Below are 17737 nucleotides of genomic sequence, written 5' to 3' on the forward strand. Positions count from 1 at the left end.
ACCACACCACTACGTGGAAACTGAACAACCTGCTCCTGAATGACTACTGGATAAATAATGTAATTAAGGCAGAAATACGTAAGTTCTTTGAAACCAATGAAAACAAAGACACAATGTACCAGAATCTCTGGAACACAGCTAAAACAGTATTTAGAGGGAAATTTATAGCACTAAATGCCCACAGGAGAAAGCGGGAAAGATCTAAAATTGACACCCTAACATTACGATTAAAAGAACTAGAGAAGCAGCCAGGGTGGCTCATGCCTGTAATCCCAGCACTTTGGGAGGCCAAGGTAGGTAGATAATGAGGTCAGGACTTCAAGACCAGCCTGGCTAAGATGGTAAAACCCCATCTCTACTAAAAATACAAAAAAAAAAAAAAAGAATTAGCTGGGCAAGGTCGTGGGCACCTGTAATTCCAGCTACTCGGGAAGCTGAGGCAGGAGAGTCACTTGCTGGGAGGCGAAGGTTGCAGTGAGCTGAGATCACACCACTACACTGTAGCCTGGGCAACAGAGCAAGACTCTGTTGAAGGAAGGAAGGAAGGAAGGAAGGGAGGGAGGGAGGGAGGGAGGGAGGGAGAAGGACTAGAGAAGCAAGAGCAAACATATTCAAAAGCTAACAGAAGACAAGAAATAATCCAGATCAGAACAGAACTGAAGGAGATAGAGACATGAAAAACTCTTCAAAAAAATTATTGAATCCAGGAGCTGGTTTTTTGAAAAGATTAACAAAATAAATAGACTGCTAGCCAGACTAATAAAGAACAAAAGAGAGAAGACTCAAATAGACACAATAAAAAATGATAAAGAGGATATCACCACTGATCCCACAGAAATACAAACTACCATCGGAGAATAGTATAAACACCTCTATGCAAATAAATTAGAAAATCTAGAAGAAATGGATAAATTTCTAGACCCATACATCCTTCCAAGACTACACCAGGAAGAAGCTGAATCCCTGAATAGGCCAATAACAAGGTCTGCAACTGAGGCAGTAATTAATAGCTATCAACAAAAAAAAAGCCCAGGACCAGACAGAATCACAGTTAAATTCTACCAGAGGTACAAAGAGCTAGCTGGTACCATTCCTTCTGAAACTCTTTCACACAATAGAAGAAGAGGGATTTCTCCCTAACTCATTTTATGAGGCCAGCATCATCCTGATACCAAACCTGGCAGAGATACAACAAAAAATGAAAACTTTAGGCCAATATCCCTGATGAACATTGATGTGAAAAATCCTCAATAAAATACTGGAAAACCAATCCAGTAGCACATCAAAAAGTTTATCCACCACAATCAGTTTGGCTTCATCCCTGGGATGCAAGGTTGGATCAACATACATAAATCAATTAACATAATCCATCACATTAACAAAACCAATGACAAAAACCACATGATTATCTCAATAGATGCAGAGAAGATCTTTGATAAAATTCAACACTCCTTAATGCTAAAAACTCTCGATAAACTATGTATTGATGAAACGTATCTCAAAATAATAAGAGCTATTTATGGCAAACCCACAGCCAATATCATACTGAATGGGCAAAAGCTGGAAGCATTTCCTTTGACAACTGGCATAAGACAAGGACCCTCTCTCACCACTCTTATTCAACATACTATTGGAAGTTCTCACCAGGGCAATCAGGCAAGAGAAAGAAATAAAGCGTATTCAAATAGGAAGAGAGGAAATCAAATTGTCTCTGTTTGCAGATGACATGATTGTATATTTAGAAAACCCCATTGTCTCAGCCCAAAATCTCCTTAAGCTGATAAGCAACTTCAGCAAAGACTCAGGATACAAAATCAATGTGGAAAAATCATAAGCATTAATAACACCAATAATACAGAGCAAAATCACAAGTGAACTCCTATTCACAATTGCTACAAAAAGATAAAATACCTAGGAATACAACTTACACTGGATGTGAAGGACCTCTTCAAGGAGAACTACAAACCACTGCTCAAGGATATAGAAGGACACAAACAGATGGAATAACATTCCATGCACATGGATAGGAAGAATCAAGATTGTGAAAATGGCCATACTGCCCAATGTAATTTATAAATTCAATGCTATCCCCATCAAGCTACCATTGACTTTCTTCACAGAATTAGAAAAAATTACCTTAAATTTTATATGGAACCAAAAAGAGCCCATATAGGCAAGACAATCCTAAGCAAAAAGAACAAACTCTGGAGGCATTACACTACCTGACTTCAAATCATACTATAAGCCTACAGTAACCAAAACAGCATGGTACTGGTATCGAAACAGATCTATAGACCAATGGAACAGAACAGAGGCCTCAGAAATAATGCCACATATCTACAACCATCTGATCTTTGACAAACCTGACAAAAACAAGCAATGGGGAAGGAATTCCCTATTTAATAAATGGTGTTGGGAAAACTGGCTAGCCATATGCAGAAAACTGAAACTGGACCCCTTCCTTACACCTTATACAAAAATTAACTCAAGATGGATTAAAGATTTAAACATAAGACCTAAAACCATAAAAACCCTAGAAGAAAACCTAGGCAATACCATTCAGGACATAGGTGTGGGCAAAGGCTTTATGACTAAAATACCAAAAGCAATGGTAACAAAAGCCAAAATTGGCAAATGTGATATAATTAAACTAAAGAGCTTCTGCACAGTGAATGAAACTATCATCAGAGTGAACAGGCAACCTACAGAATGGGGGAAAATGTTTGCAATCTATCCATCTGACAAAGGGCTAATATCCAGAATTTACAAATAACTTATATTTACAGGAAAAAAAAACCATCAAAAAGTGGGCAAAGAATATGAATAGACGCTTCTCAAAAGAAGTAATTTATGGGGCCAACAAACATATTTAAAAAGCTCATCATCATTTGTCATTAGAGAAATGCAAATCAAAACCACAATAAGATACCATCTCTTGCCAGTTAGAATGACGATCATTAAAAAGTCTGGAAACAGGCCGGGTGTGATTGCTCACATCTGTAATCCCAGCACTTTGGGAGGCTGAGGCGGGTGGATCACGAGGTCAGGAGATCAAGACCATCCTGACCAACACGGTGAAACCCTGTCTCTACTAAAAATACAAAAAAACTAGCTAGGCATGGTGGTGCATGCCTGTAGTCCCAGCCACTCGGGAAGCTGATGCAGGAGAATTGATTGAATCTAGGAGGCAGAGATTGCAGTGAGCCGAGATCATGTCACTGCACTACAGCCTGGGTGACAATGTGAAACTCCGTTTCAAAAAAAAAAAGTCTGGAAACAACAGATGCTGGAGAGGATGTGGAGAAATAGGAGTGCTTTTACACTGTTGCTGGGAGTATAAATTAGTTCAACCATTGTGGAAGACAGTGTGGTGATTCCTCAAGGATCTAGAACCAGAAATACCATTTGACCCAGCAATCCCATTACTGGATATATTCCCAAAGGATTTAAATCATTCTACTATAAATACACATGTACATGTACGTTTATTGCAGCACTACTCACAAAGACTTGGAACAAACCCAAATGCCCATCAATGATAGACTGGATAAAGAAAATATGGCACATATACACCATGGAATACTATGCAGCCATAAAAAAGGATGAGTTCATGTGCCTTTCAGGGACATGGATGAAGCTGGAAACCATCATTCTCAGCAAAGAAACACAGGAACAGAAAACCAAACACCACGTGTTGTCACTCATAAGTGGGAGTTGAACAATGAGAACTCATGGACACAGGGAGGGGAACATCACACATTGTAGCCTGTTAGGGGCTGGGGAGCTTGGGGAGGGAGAGCATTAGGAGAAATACCTAATGTAGATGATGGGTTGATGGGTGCAGCAAACCACTATGGCATGTGTAACAAACCTGCACATTCTGCAGATATATCCCAGAACCTGAAGTCTAATAAAAAAAGAAATAAAACAGCTGAACTCATGGGGATAGAGAGTAGAATGATGTTATCAGAGGCTAGAATGGTTGCGGGGAAGGGAGGATGGATGGTTAATGGGTACAAAAAATAGTTATAAAGAACAAAGAATAGAAAAACTAAACAAGACCTAGTATTAGCCAGCACAGCAGGGAGACTATAGTAAAAAATAATTGTACCTTTTAAAAAGAATAACTAAAAGAGTATAATTGGATTGTTTGAAACAAGGATAAATGCTTGCAGTAATTACCCTGATGTGCTGGTATCAACATATCTTAGGTAACCCATAAGTATATACCTACTATAGATCCACAAAAATTAAGAAGAAAATAGATGTAAGAATCTTAACTAAAACATTAGTCACAGGAATATACCAATATGTTGAATAAGTAACATGTCATGACAAGGTAAGGTTTATTTCAGGGATGTACAAATGGTTCAATACTGAGACATCTTAGGGAAAAAGTATAGATAATAAAATTACCTACAATTGCATAATCCACAAAAAGCTAATGCTGATGTTTTGGTGAATTTTTTCCATGTGTGTGTGTGATAGTCTTTCCATAAGTGAAATTATACTGTACAATAATGCTTATTATTGTCGTAACTTTAGTTCTTCTGAAATGTAGATTATAATGGACATATGCTTTATCATATGATTATAATTTTAAAAGTTTTTTATTTTTAAATACTTCAGATATCTTCAATTTTTCATTATGTCAAATAATAACAATTAAAAATAACGATTTTTAAATACCATTATTTACCATGGTAAATAAATTCACCATGACGGTGAAAGCTTTTCTATTTAAATCTTTGCATCTGATTCTTAGGCCATAGAGGTAGATGATTTGTCCTGTGTTTTATTTGTTTGTGTCATGCATGATGGATCTTCTAGTGGACAGAAACAAATTCAGACAATACATTTGTGTGAATTAGGAATACGTTTGGCTGTTAGTACTGGAAAACTCCCCTTAGAGTAAATTAAACAAACCGGATCTGTTTTTTCCCCCACAGTAAGCAATGTGGAGGCGGGTGCTGCAGGCATTGGCTCAGTGGCCAGCAATCCTGTGATTTTTAAAAATCTTGCCTTCCAGCTCCAATCGTGGTTGCCACTGCTCAACCTCTTCCTAACTTCCTTAGTTGGCATTCAAGTAAAAATGTCAGGAAGAAAGAGGTTGAGCAGTACCAACCACGACTTCCCTTAGGAAAAGCAGAAGGCCTCCCAGGCCTCCAGCATACTTTGGCCTGGATCTTGCTGGCTGGCACTGGTCACCCAGGCACCCCAGACAGCTGGAGAACTAGAGAAAGCAAGTGTCTCTCCTGGGGCTGGGCTCATTGCTGCTTCCAATAAAAGAAGGACTATGTTACAAGGCAGGTGGGGAGGAAGGAGATTGGGTAGGCAACCAAAAGTACATACCTCAAGATTTATTTAATATTCTCAGCTTGGAGGATGCATCTATATGCATTATCCAGTCATCCCACTCTTCCCCACACACTTTAGACTAAGATGGGGTAGATTTATGTACCACTTGCTTTCATAAATTTTTCATCAGTTTTGTATAACTTTAAAAAGCTACAGTACTCAAAGAGCATTCATTTCCTGGATGGAGCCATTTAATTTAAGGTAAATAACTGGATTACCTGACTGTTAGCTTCCTCCAATAACTTTAAGTTGTTTTAATGTGGCCGTAAGCCTGAGGGAGAAAGCATAAATGAAGTACTGCTTTTAGCTAAAAATTAGGATAAAACATTTTAATTTCTCCAAGCTATTACAAACTAATAAACACATGAAAGGAACAACCTGGCAAGATAAATCTGTCTCCTGGGTTATCAAACCGTTCTCAGCATCTCACTGTGGAAGAAAATCCAGGGTTTAACTTTGAAATCTCAGTGGTGTGCTTGATGCGAGGAACATCTGAAATATGTGTTGTTATAACTGGGAAATGGAGAAATGGTTTATGTTAAATAATACTTTGAACTGAAGACATTAAAGAACCAGCCACTTGCTTTTTCCATTGTTGTTCGGAAGCTGCAGAACAAAACCCCACAAGACTTTTCACTTCAAATGAAGGGTTCCTCTATCCTTTGTAGGATTCCAGGGTTCGTTCAATTGCTTTTCCTCAAAAACATCTTTGATCAAAAACATTAGATTAACCTAAATCTCAAAGTTGGTATCAAGTAATTTTCACTTCAACTCAGGGTACTTATATTCACACGGTACAGCTATCCAGAGGCAGGGCCACAGGAGGAGGGTGCTGAATATTGTGAAAAGAGCTACAAAGAGAAGAGATTAGAATCTTAAAGTGCACGCACGTACACACACACGAGCACGCTCGAAATTCTCATTAATTTTTCATAAGGCAAAATAACCTTTTAGCAACACGTGACTTAATACGCAGCATGTTTCACTGTCCTCTTTGCTCAAATGCAATCGTTTTTACTTTCAGGAAGGCAAGATTATGCCAGTCAAATATGAAGAAAATTCTCTTATCTGGGTGGCTGTAGATCAGCCTGTGAAGGACAACAGCTTTCTGAGTTCTAAGGTTTTAGAACTCTGTGGCGACCTTCCTATTTTCTGGCTTAAACCAACCTATCCAAAAGGTAACATTTTAAATTCTCTTAATGCTGTTTACAACTCTTCCTGTTGATGCATGAGAGGTTCCTTCAAGCCCCTCCAAAGGCCTGAGCATGTAACAAGGAGGATAAATCAGGATGCATGTTGCAGTGTTCTCAGTAATTAGCATGAGAGAAGAAAGCAGGAAAGTAACAGCCAGTGACTGTTGCAGGGAAGGGAAGGAGCAGTGGGGTTAACAGGAGGCAGGCTGGGAAGACAACGCCACAGCATTACCTGCAGCTTTTATTTATGATGCTCCCACTTCTTTCCACTCTGCCCCTTAATCTCAGTTGTTTGCACCTTCCAATTTTACATTTTTTTATTTCTGAGGCATAGAATCAAGGGACTAAGAAACTGTCATACCGCCAAGTCTTTATTGTGCTCAAACCTAGAATTATGGGACAGCCAAAAGCTGCTGTGGGTATAGGCGGAGATTCCTCAAGTTCGGAGCTTGAATATTAGCTTCCAAGTCCAGTGAAAATAAATGCAGACTCCCTGGGGTTCATAGCTAGGTTGGAGCATATCTTTGAGCTATTTCCAGGTGATGAAGGACAGGTGAGTTGGTGGGCCTCACTCTCCCTCCTGAGTTTCTCCTGTCCCCCAAGTTCTCCCACTATTTCTACCACAGTCACCACACTGGCCTCCTGAAGGCCTATTTTGTAGCTTTGCTTCAAAAGTGGGGAAAAAAAGGCCTTTCTTCTAGCACAGCTGAGAGGGGCTAATGTTTTCTGAAAGATTTTATGGAACACTAGGAGATAGCAGCATGGAAATAAAGAAAATATAGGCCTTTAAAACCACTAGGCTTGGTGGACAGGCAGGGAGAAGACTGGGCAGTTAGGGTTTAATAGGTACCGTTTCATTTTTTGTAAGGGGAAAAATATTCTAGAGGGTAGTGATGATTGCACAGCAGTGTGAATGTACTTCATGCCACTGCATTGTACACTTAAAAATGGTTAACATCGTAAATTTCATTATGTATATTTTACAATTTTTAAAAATACCCACCAGGCTTAGGAAGTGCAGGTTTCTGATTCTGCCATGACTAAGTTATTCTTGTGGTTCACAAGTCCCATTCTGTCCCAAAGGTGGATAAAAGCCTGGGGGAGGCAGACAGGATTCAGTGACAAGCACTGGCAGAGCTGCCTGGCACAGTGGGCTGAGAAGGATCTCGAGACCACATGCAGGCTCTGTAAGAAAGAATTCCATACTCAGGCAGTAGGGGCTGGCTGGCTCGAGGGGGCAGGAGAGGGGCTACCAAATGGGCCAAGGAGGTGGTCGCAGGTGGGGCAGGAGAGGCTGCCAAGTGGGTGGTCACAACTCACAGTTATATGACGGCTTACCACTGGCTTTGTATTCCACACCTGCCACCACCTGGGTGGGCCTTCTTATTTCCATGGCGCAGGAACTCTCACCTTTTCCAGTTGAGGACAGGAGTCTGCAGTGTGCTACCCATTAGAGCTCTCCCCAGTCACGTTGTCTGAGGACAAGCCTCTTACCCAGAGAGTTCATTCACTCATTTGAGAGACACTTATGAGGGCCACCATGTGCCATGTACTTGTAGGTACTTGAGGTGCATCGGTGAATAGAATACACAAGAATGCATGCCCTCAAGGAGTTTTACATTGTAGCAAGGGGAGACAGTAAATAACCATTAAATTAACATAAGAAAATTGTATAATATGATACAAGGTGCTATGGAAAATCACAGTGCAGGGCCGGCCATGGGGTGGGCATTGGTGATCAGAACACAGCATTACTGGCAGTGCTAAGACAACTGATCCGATGAGTAATTTCTCACTTGGGGAAAGAACTTGTTCCCTACACATCCAGGATAAGGCCTGGTCCCTCCTAGCCTAATAGCATGAGCACATCTTAAGTATTCAATCACCACAACATCCACACAAGAATTACACATATTGTGTACACAAGAAAAGTGGAAAACACCTCAATGCCCCCAGATTAGAAAAGGTACATGTTGATATATCCAAAAATGGAATATTATAGATATTAAAAATAAAGGACTCCCCCTATCTCTCATAAGTACAGTTATATTTTATAATACAATCAAGAAAATAAGTCCCCCTCTGATGATGCCATGATTCCTACCAGCTAATTCTAATGAAAACCCCACACTCCAGGGCCCAGCAGCCCATACCCTTGGATCTTGAAGCCAGCAGGTCATCAGTGTCACACAGCTGTATTATCAGAGACACTGGGAATGGCAGCTGGACACAGGTCAGAAGGGGAGGGGGAGAGCTAACACCTGCAGAGCTCTATGTGTCAGCCATGGTACTTGAGCATTATGCTTTGTCCTCATTTAATCTTTACCAACAACTGTTGGGATAACTACTCATTCCCATTTTATAGAGGAAGAAACTAAAGTTCACAGAGATAAGTATTGCCTAAGGTCATTTAGTTCGTTAAAAGAAACAGAATTGTGATAAAATCCAGGTATTACTGGTGCCTCTCCAACATACTATCTATGGAAGCTACCAATGGCTTCAAAGCACATCTGAGTTCTCCTAAATAACAAAGCATGAGATAATCCTCATCACCTAATATTTCAGTGCTTATTAGATGCAACACACTGTGCTAAAACCTTTAGACACCGATTCTCATTAACCCTATCCTACCCTATGAATTAGATATTATCCCCATTTTACAGATAATGAAACTGAGGCTAAGAGAGATACCAAAATCCAAGCTGTGTGGTACTTTCTTCTTTTTTTTTTTCTGAGATGGAGTTTCACGCTTGTCACACAGGCTTGAGTGCAGTTGGAGCAATCTCAATTCACTGCAACCTCTGCCTCCTGGTTCAAGCAACTCTTCTGTCTCAGCCTCCTGAGTAGCTGGGATTACAGGTGTCTGCCACTTCGCCCACTAATTTTTGTTATTTTTAGTAAAGACAGGGTGTCGCCATGTTGACGAGGCTGGTCTTGAACTCCTGACCTCAGGTGATCCACCCGCCTCAGTCTCTCAGAGTGCTGGGATTACAGGCATGAGCCACCACTCCTGGCCTGTATTTTTGTTAATTGGCAGCCATCAGCCTCGCTTCAGGACCCATGAGTCTGTGTGGTAAACTAGAGCCAGGAAGTTTGCACTGGGCACCTAGCTATGCCTGTGATCTTGGCCAAGTCACTTGGCCTTTCTGAGCCTTGATGTCCTCATGTATAAAAGCATTTGCTTTTCCTATTCCATAGGATTTTTAAAAAGAATAAGCCAGGACAATATTTCCCTTGCGAACTGTGAAGCTTTATACTGATACAGTCAATCCATTAGGAATACTTAGGACCGCAATTAACAGAATATTTGATCAACAGTGGTTTCAACAAATACAGGTTTATTTTTTTCATATAGCCAGGATTCTAGAGAGAGGAGGTTTTTGACACTATCAGCTATTCAATGATACCATCAAGTATCTTTCTGGTTACCATTTTACTGCCTGTAGTATGCTGGCTTATGGTGCCTATCACTTCATAGTCATAGTTGGCTCTCATAACTCACATCTGCGTTCAAGAAAGGAAAACAAGACAGGGAAGCCTATCTGTCCCCCTTTACCGAGAAAACAAAAAGCTTTCCCAGAAAGTGCACTAGCATATTCTGCTGATGTCTCCCTGGTCAGATATGTCTCACCTGGCCACTTCTAATTGCAAAGGAAGCTGGGGAAATGTGTGGTGGTTTATTTTCACAGCCCCAGTAGTGACGGCAGACCAAAAGAAAGAGGGGAGGTGGTGGTGAGGTCTGCCAGGCCATCTTACAATGTTGGTTTCAATTCCTATTACGATCAAATTCAGATTATTTGTATGTTTAACTACTAGCCCAAGACTCTAAAATGTGCTTTTTTAAATTACAAACATCAGTAAAAAAATTTTCAAAGTATCTGGTCATGCACACATTTTGATTTCCTTTTCCTATATTTTTCACCCTGATAAACACAGATCTAATTTCCTTAATTGTTCAAATAAAGGGATTAATTTACAGAAATTTTTGCAGAAATCCAGAGGGAAAGAAGAGAAGTGGTAAGAAAAATTGTTCCAACTACCACAAGAAGACTACACAGTGGACCACAGGGCAGCCCAGGTGCTGGAAGACTGAATAATGAAACCAGACCCAGTGTTCAAGAGGACTCACAAGCCTTCAATCCCGACAATCCTTACCACGTGCGTGTCGGTGCTTTATGACATGCTTAGACAGATGCATTAAACATAGTGCCAAGGCCAGGTGTGATGGCTCACGCCTGTAATTCCAGCACTTTGTAAGGCCAAGGTGGGCAGATCATGAGGTCAGGAGTTCAAGACCAGCCTGGCCAACATGGTGAAACCCCATCTCTACTAAAAATACAAAAAATTAGCCAGGTGTGGTGGCACGTGCCTGTAATGCCAGCTATTCGGGAGGCTGAGGCAAGAGGATCACTTGAACCTGGGAGGCGGCAGTTTCAGTGAGCCAAGATCACGCCATTGCACTTCAGCCTGGGTGACAGGGCAAGACTCCATCTCAAACAAACAAACAAACAAAACAGTGCTGAAATGGTGTTGGTACTTGAGGTTTCAAATGATCATTTAGTATTCAACTTCTCAATTATTTTAAAGATACATCTTCATTTGATGCAAGGTTTTGCTTGTTTGTTTTTGAGATGGAGTTTTGCTCTGTTGCCCAGGTTGGAGTGCAGTGGTGTGATCTCAGCTCACTGCAACCTCCACTTCCCGAGTTCAAGCGATTCTCCTGCCTCAGGCCCCCAAGTAGCTGGGATTACAGGCGCCTGCCACCACTCCGGGCTATTTTGTATTTTTTTTTTTTTTTTTTAGCAGAGACAGGGTTTCACCATGTTGGGCAAGCTGGTCTTGAACTCCTGACCTCAGGTGATCCACCCACCTTGGCCTCCCAAAGTGCTGGGGATTATAGGTATAAGCCACCATGCCCAGCCTGTTGCAAGGTTTATAATTAAGGGTAAGAACACTTAAGCTTTACCTCTGTAATGTAAAATCCTGATTGACTGGTAACCCTTATTCAGTTATTTTCTGTCCTTTCCTCTTTCCTTTTTTGATTCACATGCAAATTAGTGAAAACAAATTCGTATCAGGAATTTGATTATTTGAAAATGTTTCCTTGAGTGCTCCCTAGAGGCAACACAAGGAATGGAAGTATTCTCATTCCCTCTTTATGTCCACTTTATTCATTTATTCAACAGACATTCATTTAGGCACCTGCTCTTTACCAGGCTCTGTGCACAGTCAGGAGAAGCTTCTGCCCTCAGGGGCTCTCAGTCCAGTTAGAGAATAGACCCATCTTAGATGTAAGACACTTTAGGCTGAAACACTGAGAAGTAATATTTGTGAGGATAACACAAAGGTGCTAAAAACTCAAATCTTCCACAATATATTTACCATTATACTTTGCAGGGAATGAAAAAGTAAAATATTTATTTGTAACTAGCTTTTAAAATAAAAAATACGGGCCAGGCGTGGTGGCTCACGCCTGTAATCCCAGCACTTTGGGAGGCTGAGATGGGCAGATTACCTGAGGTCAGGAGTTCGAGACCAGCCTGGCCAACATGTTGAAACCCCATCTCTACCAAAAATACAAAAAATTAGCTGGGCGCAGTGATGAGCACCTGTAGTCCCAGCTACTTGGAAGGCTGAGGCAGGAGAATCGCTAGAACCCAAGAGACGGAGGTTGCAGTGAGGCAAGATCGTGCTATTGCACTCCAGCGTGGGTGACAGAGCAAGACTTCGACTCATAAATAAAATTTAAAAATAAAAAACACATGCAGAAATTTTTTTAAAAACAGTCCAAAAAGGTATATTATGAAAAGTGTTTCCCTTCCACCTGACACCCTCCTAAAAGCAACCTATTAACAATGACTATTTGTCCAGTTTCTTTGCATAAGTACACACAGATACGCATACATACACACACTTTTAAAACAAAACTTTTATACCTTGCTTTCTTTCCAGTTACAGTATTTTTCCTACATAGTACCTTATTCATTTAATGGCTATTCATTTAATAGTAACTTATTGTATACATAAATGTACAGAAATTTAACTAGTTAGGCTTTCATGACTACAAATTATTTCCTTTTTGCTGTTGCAAGTACTGTTACAGGATACAATCCTGTACTTGACTTGCAGGATTATGAGAAAGAGTAAATCAAGGTAATGCAGGTGGAGCTCTTAACACAGGGCTTGGCATATATAGGTGAGCAGTAGCTTTCTCAATGTTAGCTATTAGTATTACGCCTCTTTGTACACACATGGAAGTGTATCTTTAGCATAAATACTGAAGCATGAGTCTCCTGCAACGAAGTAGATTTACATTTTAATGGAGGATATCAACTTGCCTTTCAAGGAATTACATCGGCTGTATGTTTGCAAACAGTAATGAAAGGAACCCCTTATTATCAAACTTAAAAAAAGAACTTTCTCCCAGCACTTTGGGAGGCCGAGGCGGGTGGATCACGAGATCGAGACCATCCTGGTCAACATGGTGAAACCCCGTCTCTACTAAAAATACAAAAAAATTTAGCTGGGCATGGTGGCGCGTGCCTGTAATCCCAGCTACTCAGGAGGCTGAGGCAGGAGAATTGCCTGAACCCAGGAGGCAGAGGTTGCGGTGAGCCGAGATCGCACCATTGCACTCCAGTCTGGGTAATGAGAGCGAAACTCCATCTCAAAAAAAAACTTTCACCAATTTCTTGGCTGCAAATTGTACCTCCTGGTTATCTTGCCTGTCTTTAATTATGTGTAAGGTTAAGCATCTTTTCATTTCATATATGAAGTCATTTGCACGTTTTTCTATGTAGCCTATTCAGTCTGACACTATTTCATGTGTTGCAAATATATTTCCTAGTTTATCATTTTAAAAATATTTTAGAAAAATGTGGGGCAAAAAGTATTTTCTAGATAACCAAAGTCTTATCAGAAAATTCAGCACACCACATTACTTCACTCCTTTAGCTTGAATAATAATAGTAAAAAAATCTGAATAGGCAAACAAAATTTAATATAGTTTATTCCCTAGAGAGCTGGGTGGGCTGAATCTGGCTTCAGGGATGAGGGCATTAGCACCTTTATAGAAGGGCAGGATGTGATTTTGCCTCGGATCCAGTCTTGGAGTAAGATAATAAATGATATTTTGATGACATAACTTGACTATAGGTTGTATCAGATCATGTTGTTAATTTTGTGATAATGGCAATGTGGTTGTAAATTTAGGAAAATATCCCTATTTGGGGGTATATTAAATGAATGGACAGATGGATGGAATGTCACAATTCCTTCAATTGTCTTTAAATTGACTTCAGAATTTACTTTTAAAGTATTTTAAATACTAGTTTTGCTTTGATGAACATATATTTATCTTTTGCTACTGCAGGAAGGGAAAAAGCAAATTTGACAATAGGTTAGCAACTGTTCAATCTAGATGATGAGTCTATTGTTCTTCAATATATAATCTTCTCTACTTTCCACAATGTTTGGAAAAAAAATTTTTTTTTGAGATGGGAGTTTCGCTCGTTGCCCAAGTTGGAGTGCAATGGCACAATCTTGCTCACTGCAACCCCACCTCCCAGGTTCAAGAGATTCTCCTGCCTCAGACCCCCAAGTAGCTGGAATTACAGGTGTCCACCACCACGCTCAGCTAATTTTTATTTTTAGTAGAGATGAGGTTTCACCATGTTGGTCAGGCTGGTCTCAAACTCCTGACCTCAGGTGATACACCTGCCTTGGCCTCCCAGAGTGCTGGGATTACAGGCGTGAGCCACTGCCCAGGTGAAATTTTTAATAACCTCCCCCCATCCCAAAGATGAAAGACTTTTTGTTTAAACACCAGAATCAGCTAACTTTAGGAAAAAGGCTCAAATTGAATCAAGAATTTAAAGATAAGAGCTTCTTGGGAATGTTTACTTAATACCATATTAAAAATAATACAGAATCTCTATCTTTAGAAGTAAATCCCCAAAAAGGAAAATAAGATATGCAAACCAGGCAGGTTTGGGGGAAATGGGAGTTCCTTTCAGTTCTATAATCTCACCAGCAGTGAAAACGGAGATTTTTACCTCATCAGTAAAATCCTGTGTTTATGTAACTATACTTACATAACAAACTAGAAAGTAAAATTTAAGGCCTTAAATTTTACATGTTTTTGTGGAGTCTTTTCCTGAGTCCCCTTTGTCCCCATTGAGATAACATCCCCATTCTGTACTGAAATGAAAGCAGGAGAAACCAAATGACTTGTGTTCTCAGAGCCAGTGCAACTAGAATTGAAATGTCTTTAGCCTGGATTGATGAATTTCAAAATGTGCTTCTAAGAGCCCTGGAGGCTGTTACAGCAAGAAGCCACAAGCTTCTGACTTAGAATTAGCAGTGGCAGAAATGCTCCTTTTTATCAGAATGCTTCCTTTTTGCTTTCCTATTTAAAACAAGCTGAGTTACTGAGTGGTAACCATGGTTCATTAAAGGCATGGAGAAACTTCAGGATATTGTTTTAAAAGACAAAACTTTCTAGTCAGTGACAAGTGGGGTAAGCGTAGTCCTTGATGTCAGAAGAAATTCTGAATGACAGCAGGCTAACAAGATTGAAACTCTTCATAGCAGATTATGCTTTCTTGTAGCAGTGGAAAATTCGTAATCTCATTTAAAAATAACATGCATGCTATGCCCTTCATTATCACAAATAATTATCTTTTATTTCACAGCAGCAGGAAGGGGAAAGCATGACGTTCGACCCTAGACTGGATCACGAAGGAATCTGTTGTATAGAATGTAGGCGGAGCTACACCCACTGCCAGAAGATCTGTGAACCCCTGGGGGGCTACTACCCATGGCCTTATAATTATCAGGGCTGCCGTTCAGCCTGCAGAGTCATCATGCCATGTAGCTGGTGGGTGGCCCGTATCTTGGGCATGGTGTGAAATCACTTCATGTATCATGTACTGTAAAGTAAGAACTAGCTGAAGAGACAACCAAAGCAGCATAAGGCATGTTGATGCCAGTGGGACCACAAAGTATTTTTACACTCAACCTGAGCGGCTATTCTTGAAAATCTTAACAGAATTTTTCTCAACTGTTTTCCAGAACTTTAGTATGTGCAAATGTACTGAAAGGGTAGTTCAAGTCTAAACTGCCATAACCCCTTTATTAAATGTTACTTTTTACTTGCTTTGCGTTGCCATAAGTCTTCCTTGCTTGTATCTTCAAACCTATTTTAAATAAACATGAAGAATTATTTACAATTTGTCAAAAATCTCAATTGTACACTTGAGCTCCTTTTGTCGTGAAAATAACTCATTATTTGTACAGAATTCCTCAATTGTTCTTAATCTTTTTTGTTCTTCCTCTTGTAAACATGCCCCCACAATTTCCAGATAAAAACATACATTAGCAAAAAGGAAAGGATATATAATGGAATCTACCTAAAAGTGAACATTTTTAGCCTCAGTGTGGAAGCTCATGGGGAATTATTTGAGTGCACTGGCATGTGACCCGTGTTAACAGTCACCTCCAGGAAAAGAGCACTAGGATAAAGAAAAATGCAGTCCAAGATAAATCAGACTTTTGGGGAGGACAGACTTTATTGACATTCTGAAAAGCAGGTCTTCACACCTTTCCCAATCTGTTTTCAGTAAGTGGTCACTGGGCATGAAGAAGCATAATGATTTTTACCTTTGTAGTACAAATCAGGCTGCTGCTGTAGTCCAATTACCAAATAAGTTACTCTCCTAGTAACAGAGCTGACAGTGTTGCTTGGCAGATACAGCTGAGGAGGAATAGCTTATTTATGTATAATGACATAAAGTAAGTCTCTCAGGAACAAGGACTGTCTTTAGAAACTGAAATATTAGATCAAGAAGATGAGCAGGTATTTCATATTTGTGACATTTCAGTTTTGCATCCCACAGTTCAAGAGATAAACCACCTTCCTAAGGAAAATAAAAGTAAGTTTTCCAAAACGCAGGATTCTGAGATGACAGAAAGGTCATGATACCACGATCTCACTACACTCTCATATTCAGATACATCTTATTATTGTGTATTCCACAGTAAACCCCTAATACTGGTGTTTTCCAATTAAAGTCTATAAAATGATAAAGAATTTTAAAACCCTGTTTTAGATGAACACTCAGACCCCTCCATTTAATTAAATATATAGCAAACGTAGGTCTCTGAAGAAAAGAGGAAAGACACCATAATGACATGCAACGGTCGCACTGTTCTCAGAAAGCACCTACTAACTGCAGTTACGAATTTTACGTCTGGTCTTTAAAACTGTTGTTATTCTATTAACTAAACATATAATGTGCCAATGGCTCTGCATACCATCTCCCACCCCCATGGCTCAGCAACCTGTACTGGGTTCTAAAAAGAAAGAAAATTATTTAGTGATCCCAGCCCAGAAGAGCGTATGGTCTTACGAGAGATACAGATAATCAGGATTCAGCACACCACAGCCTTGATAAAGATGGAGGCAATGGGCTTCTTGGAGAATGCCTACTCTCTATATTTTCAAGGATGAGCAGGAGTTAGCTAAGTGAAGGTGACAGAGGATTTGCATTCCAGGCAGAGGGAGTTTGAGTAAGACCTGAGATGTGAAGCTGTATGGTACAAGCAGGGAAACAGCATTCAGATCAGGGTAGGAAATATCAAGATGGAATTGTAGGCAGAAGCTTTAAGTGGCATGCCAATTTGGGGATTTTGTGTGTCTGTGTATAGAAAATAGGGAACCAATGAAAAGTTGCAGGCCAAGGAGGGAGCTGGTTAAGTTTTCACCTTAAATGAATCCCCCTTGGCAGCTTCCCAGGTGAAAACTGAGCAGGTGCCATACAGGCCCAAGAGGCATCTTAATAAGGACAGCAGGTCATAAGGGAATGTTCCCTTTTGAAAAGAGGCTCCCTTTCAACGCTTCTTAGATGAAAATATAGGAGGTGGGTAATTTAATTCTAATAGGTAAGGGGATTATGCTGTGTGGAACGTCACTAAATACCCAAGGACATCAATTTAACAGAAAAAAATTAGGATGATTTAAGGAGGAAAAATTCAAGGTTGGATTAAGGATAGGAATGACAAAGGAGACTTAAATTGTATTTAAGGATGAAGATAAGGGTCTACTTTGAAAGAGAAGTGGACAGATGAGCATTCAATAAAGGAAGAGAGAACAGGGAAGAATTACAAACTTCTTGACAACGTGGTAC

General features: G+C 40.1%; 1 protein-coding gene across 4 annotated transcripts in view; it reads left to right on the forward strand.

The window, feature by feature from the left end:
- Positions 1 to 15792, forward strand: part of CNMD (chondromodulin) — a 35183-nt gene extending 19391 nt beyond the window's left edge. The window contains exons 5-7 of one of the 4 annotated variants that reach the window (XM_008988963.5): positions 6383 to 6536; positions 10531 to 10709; positions 15245 to 15792. In XM_008988963.5, the coding sequence (XP_008987211.2) occupies positions 6383 to 6536; positions 10531 to 10709; positions 15245 to 15460 (549 nt within the window). In that variant the 3' untranslated portion in view covers positions 15461 to 15792. The remainder of the gene's footprint in view (positions 1 to 6382; positions 6537 to 10530; positions 10710 to 15244) is intronic. The other 3 variants (XM_008989019.5, XM_002742632.7, XM_008989103.5) reach the window with 3 other exon arrangements.
- The last annotated feature ends 1945 nt before the right edge of the window (positions 15793 to 17737 follow it).

The sequence above is a fragment of the Callithrix jacchus genome, chromosome 1 (assembly GCF_049354715.1).
Source record: "Callithrix jacchus isolate 240 chromosome 1, calJac240_pri, whole genome shotgun sequence".
Lineage (NCBI taxonomy): Eukaryota > Metazoa > Chordata > Mammalia > Primates > Cebidae > Callithrix > Callithrix jacchus.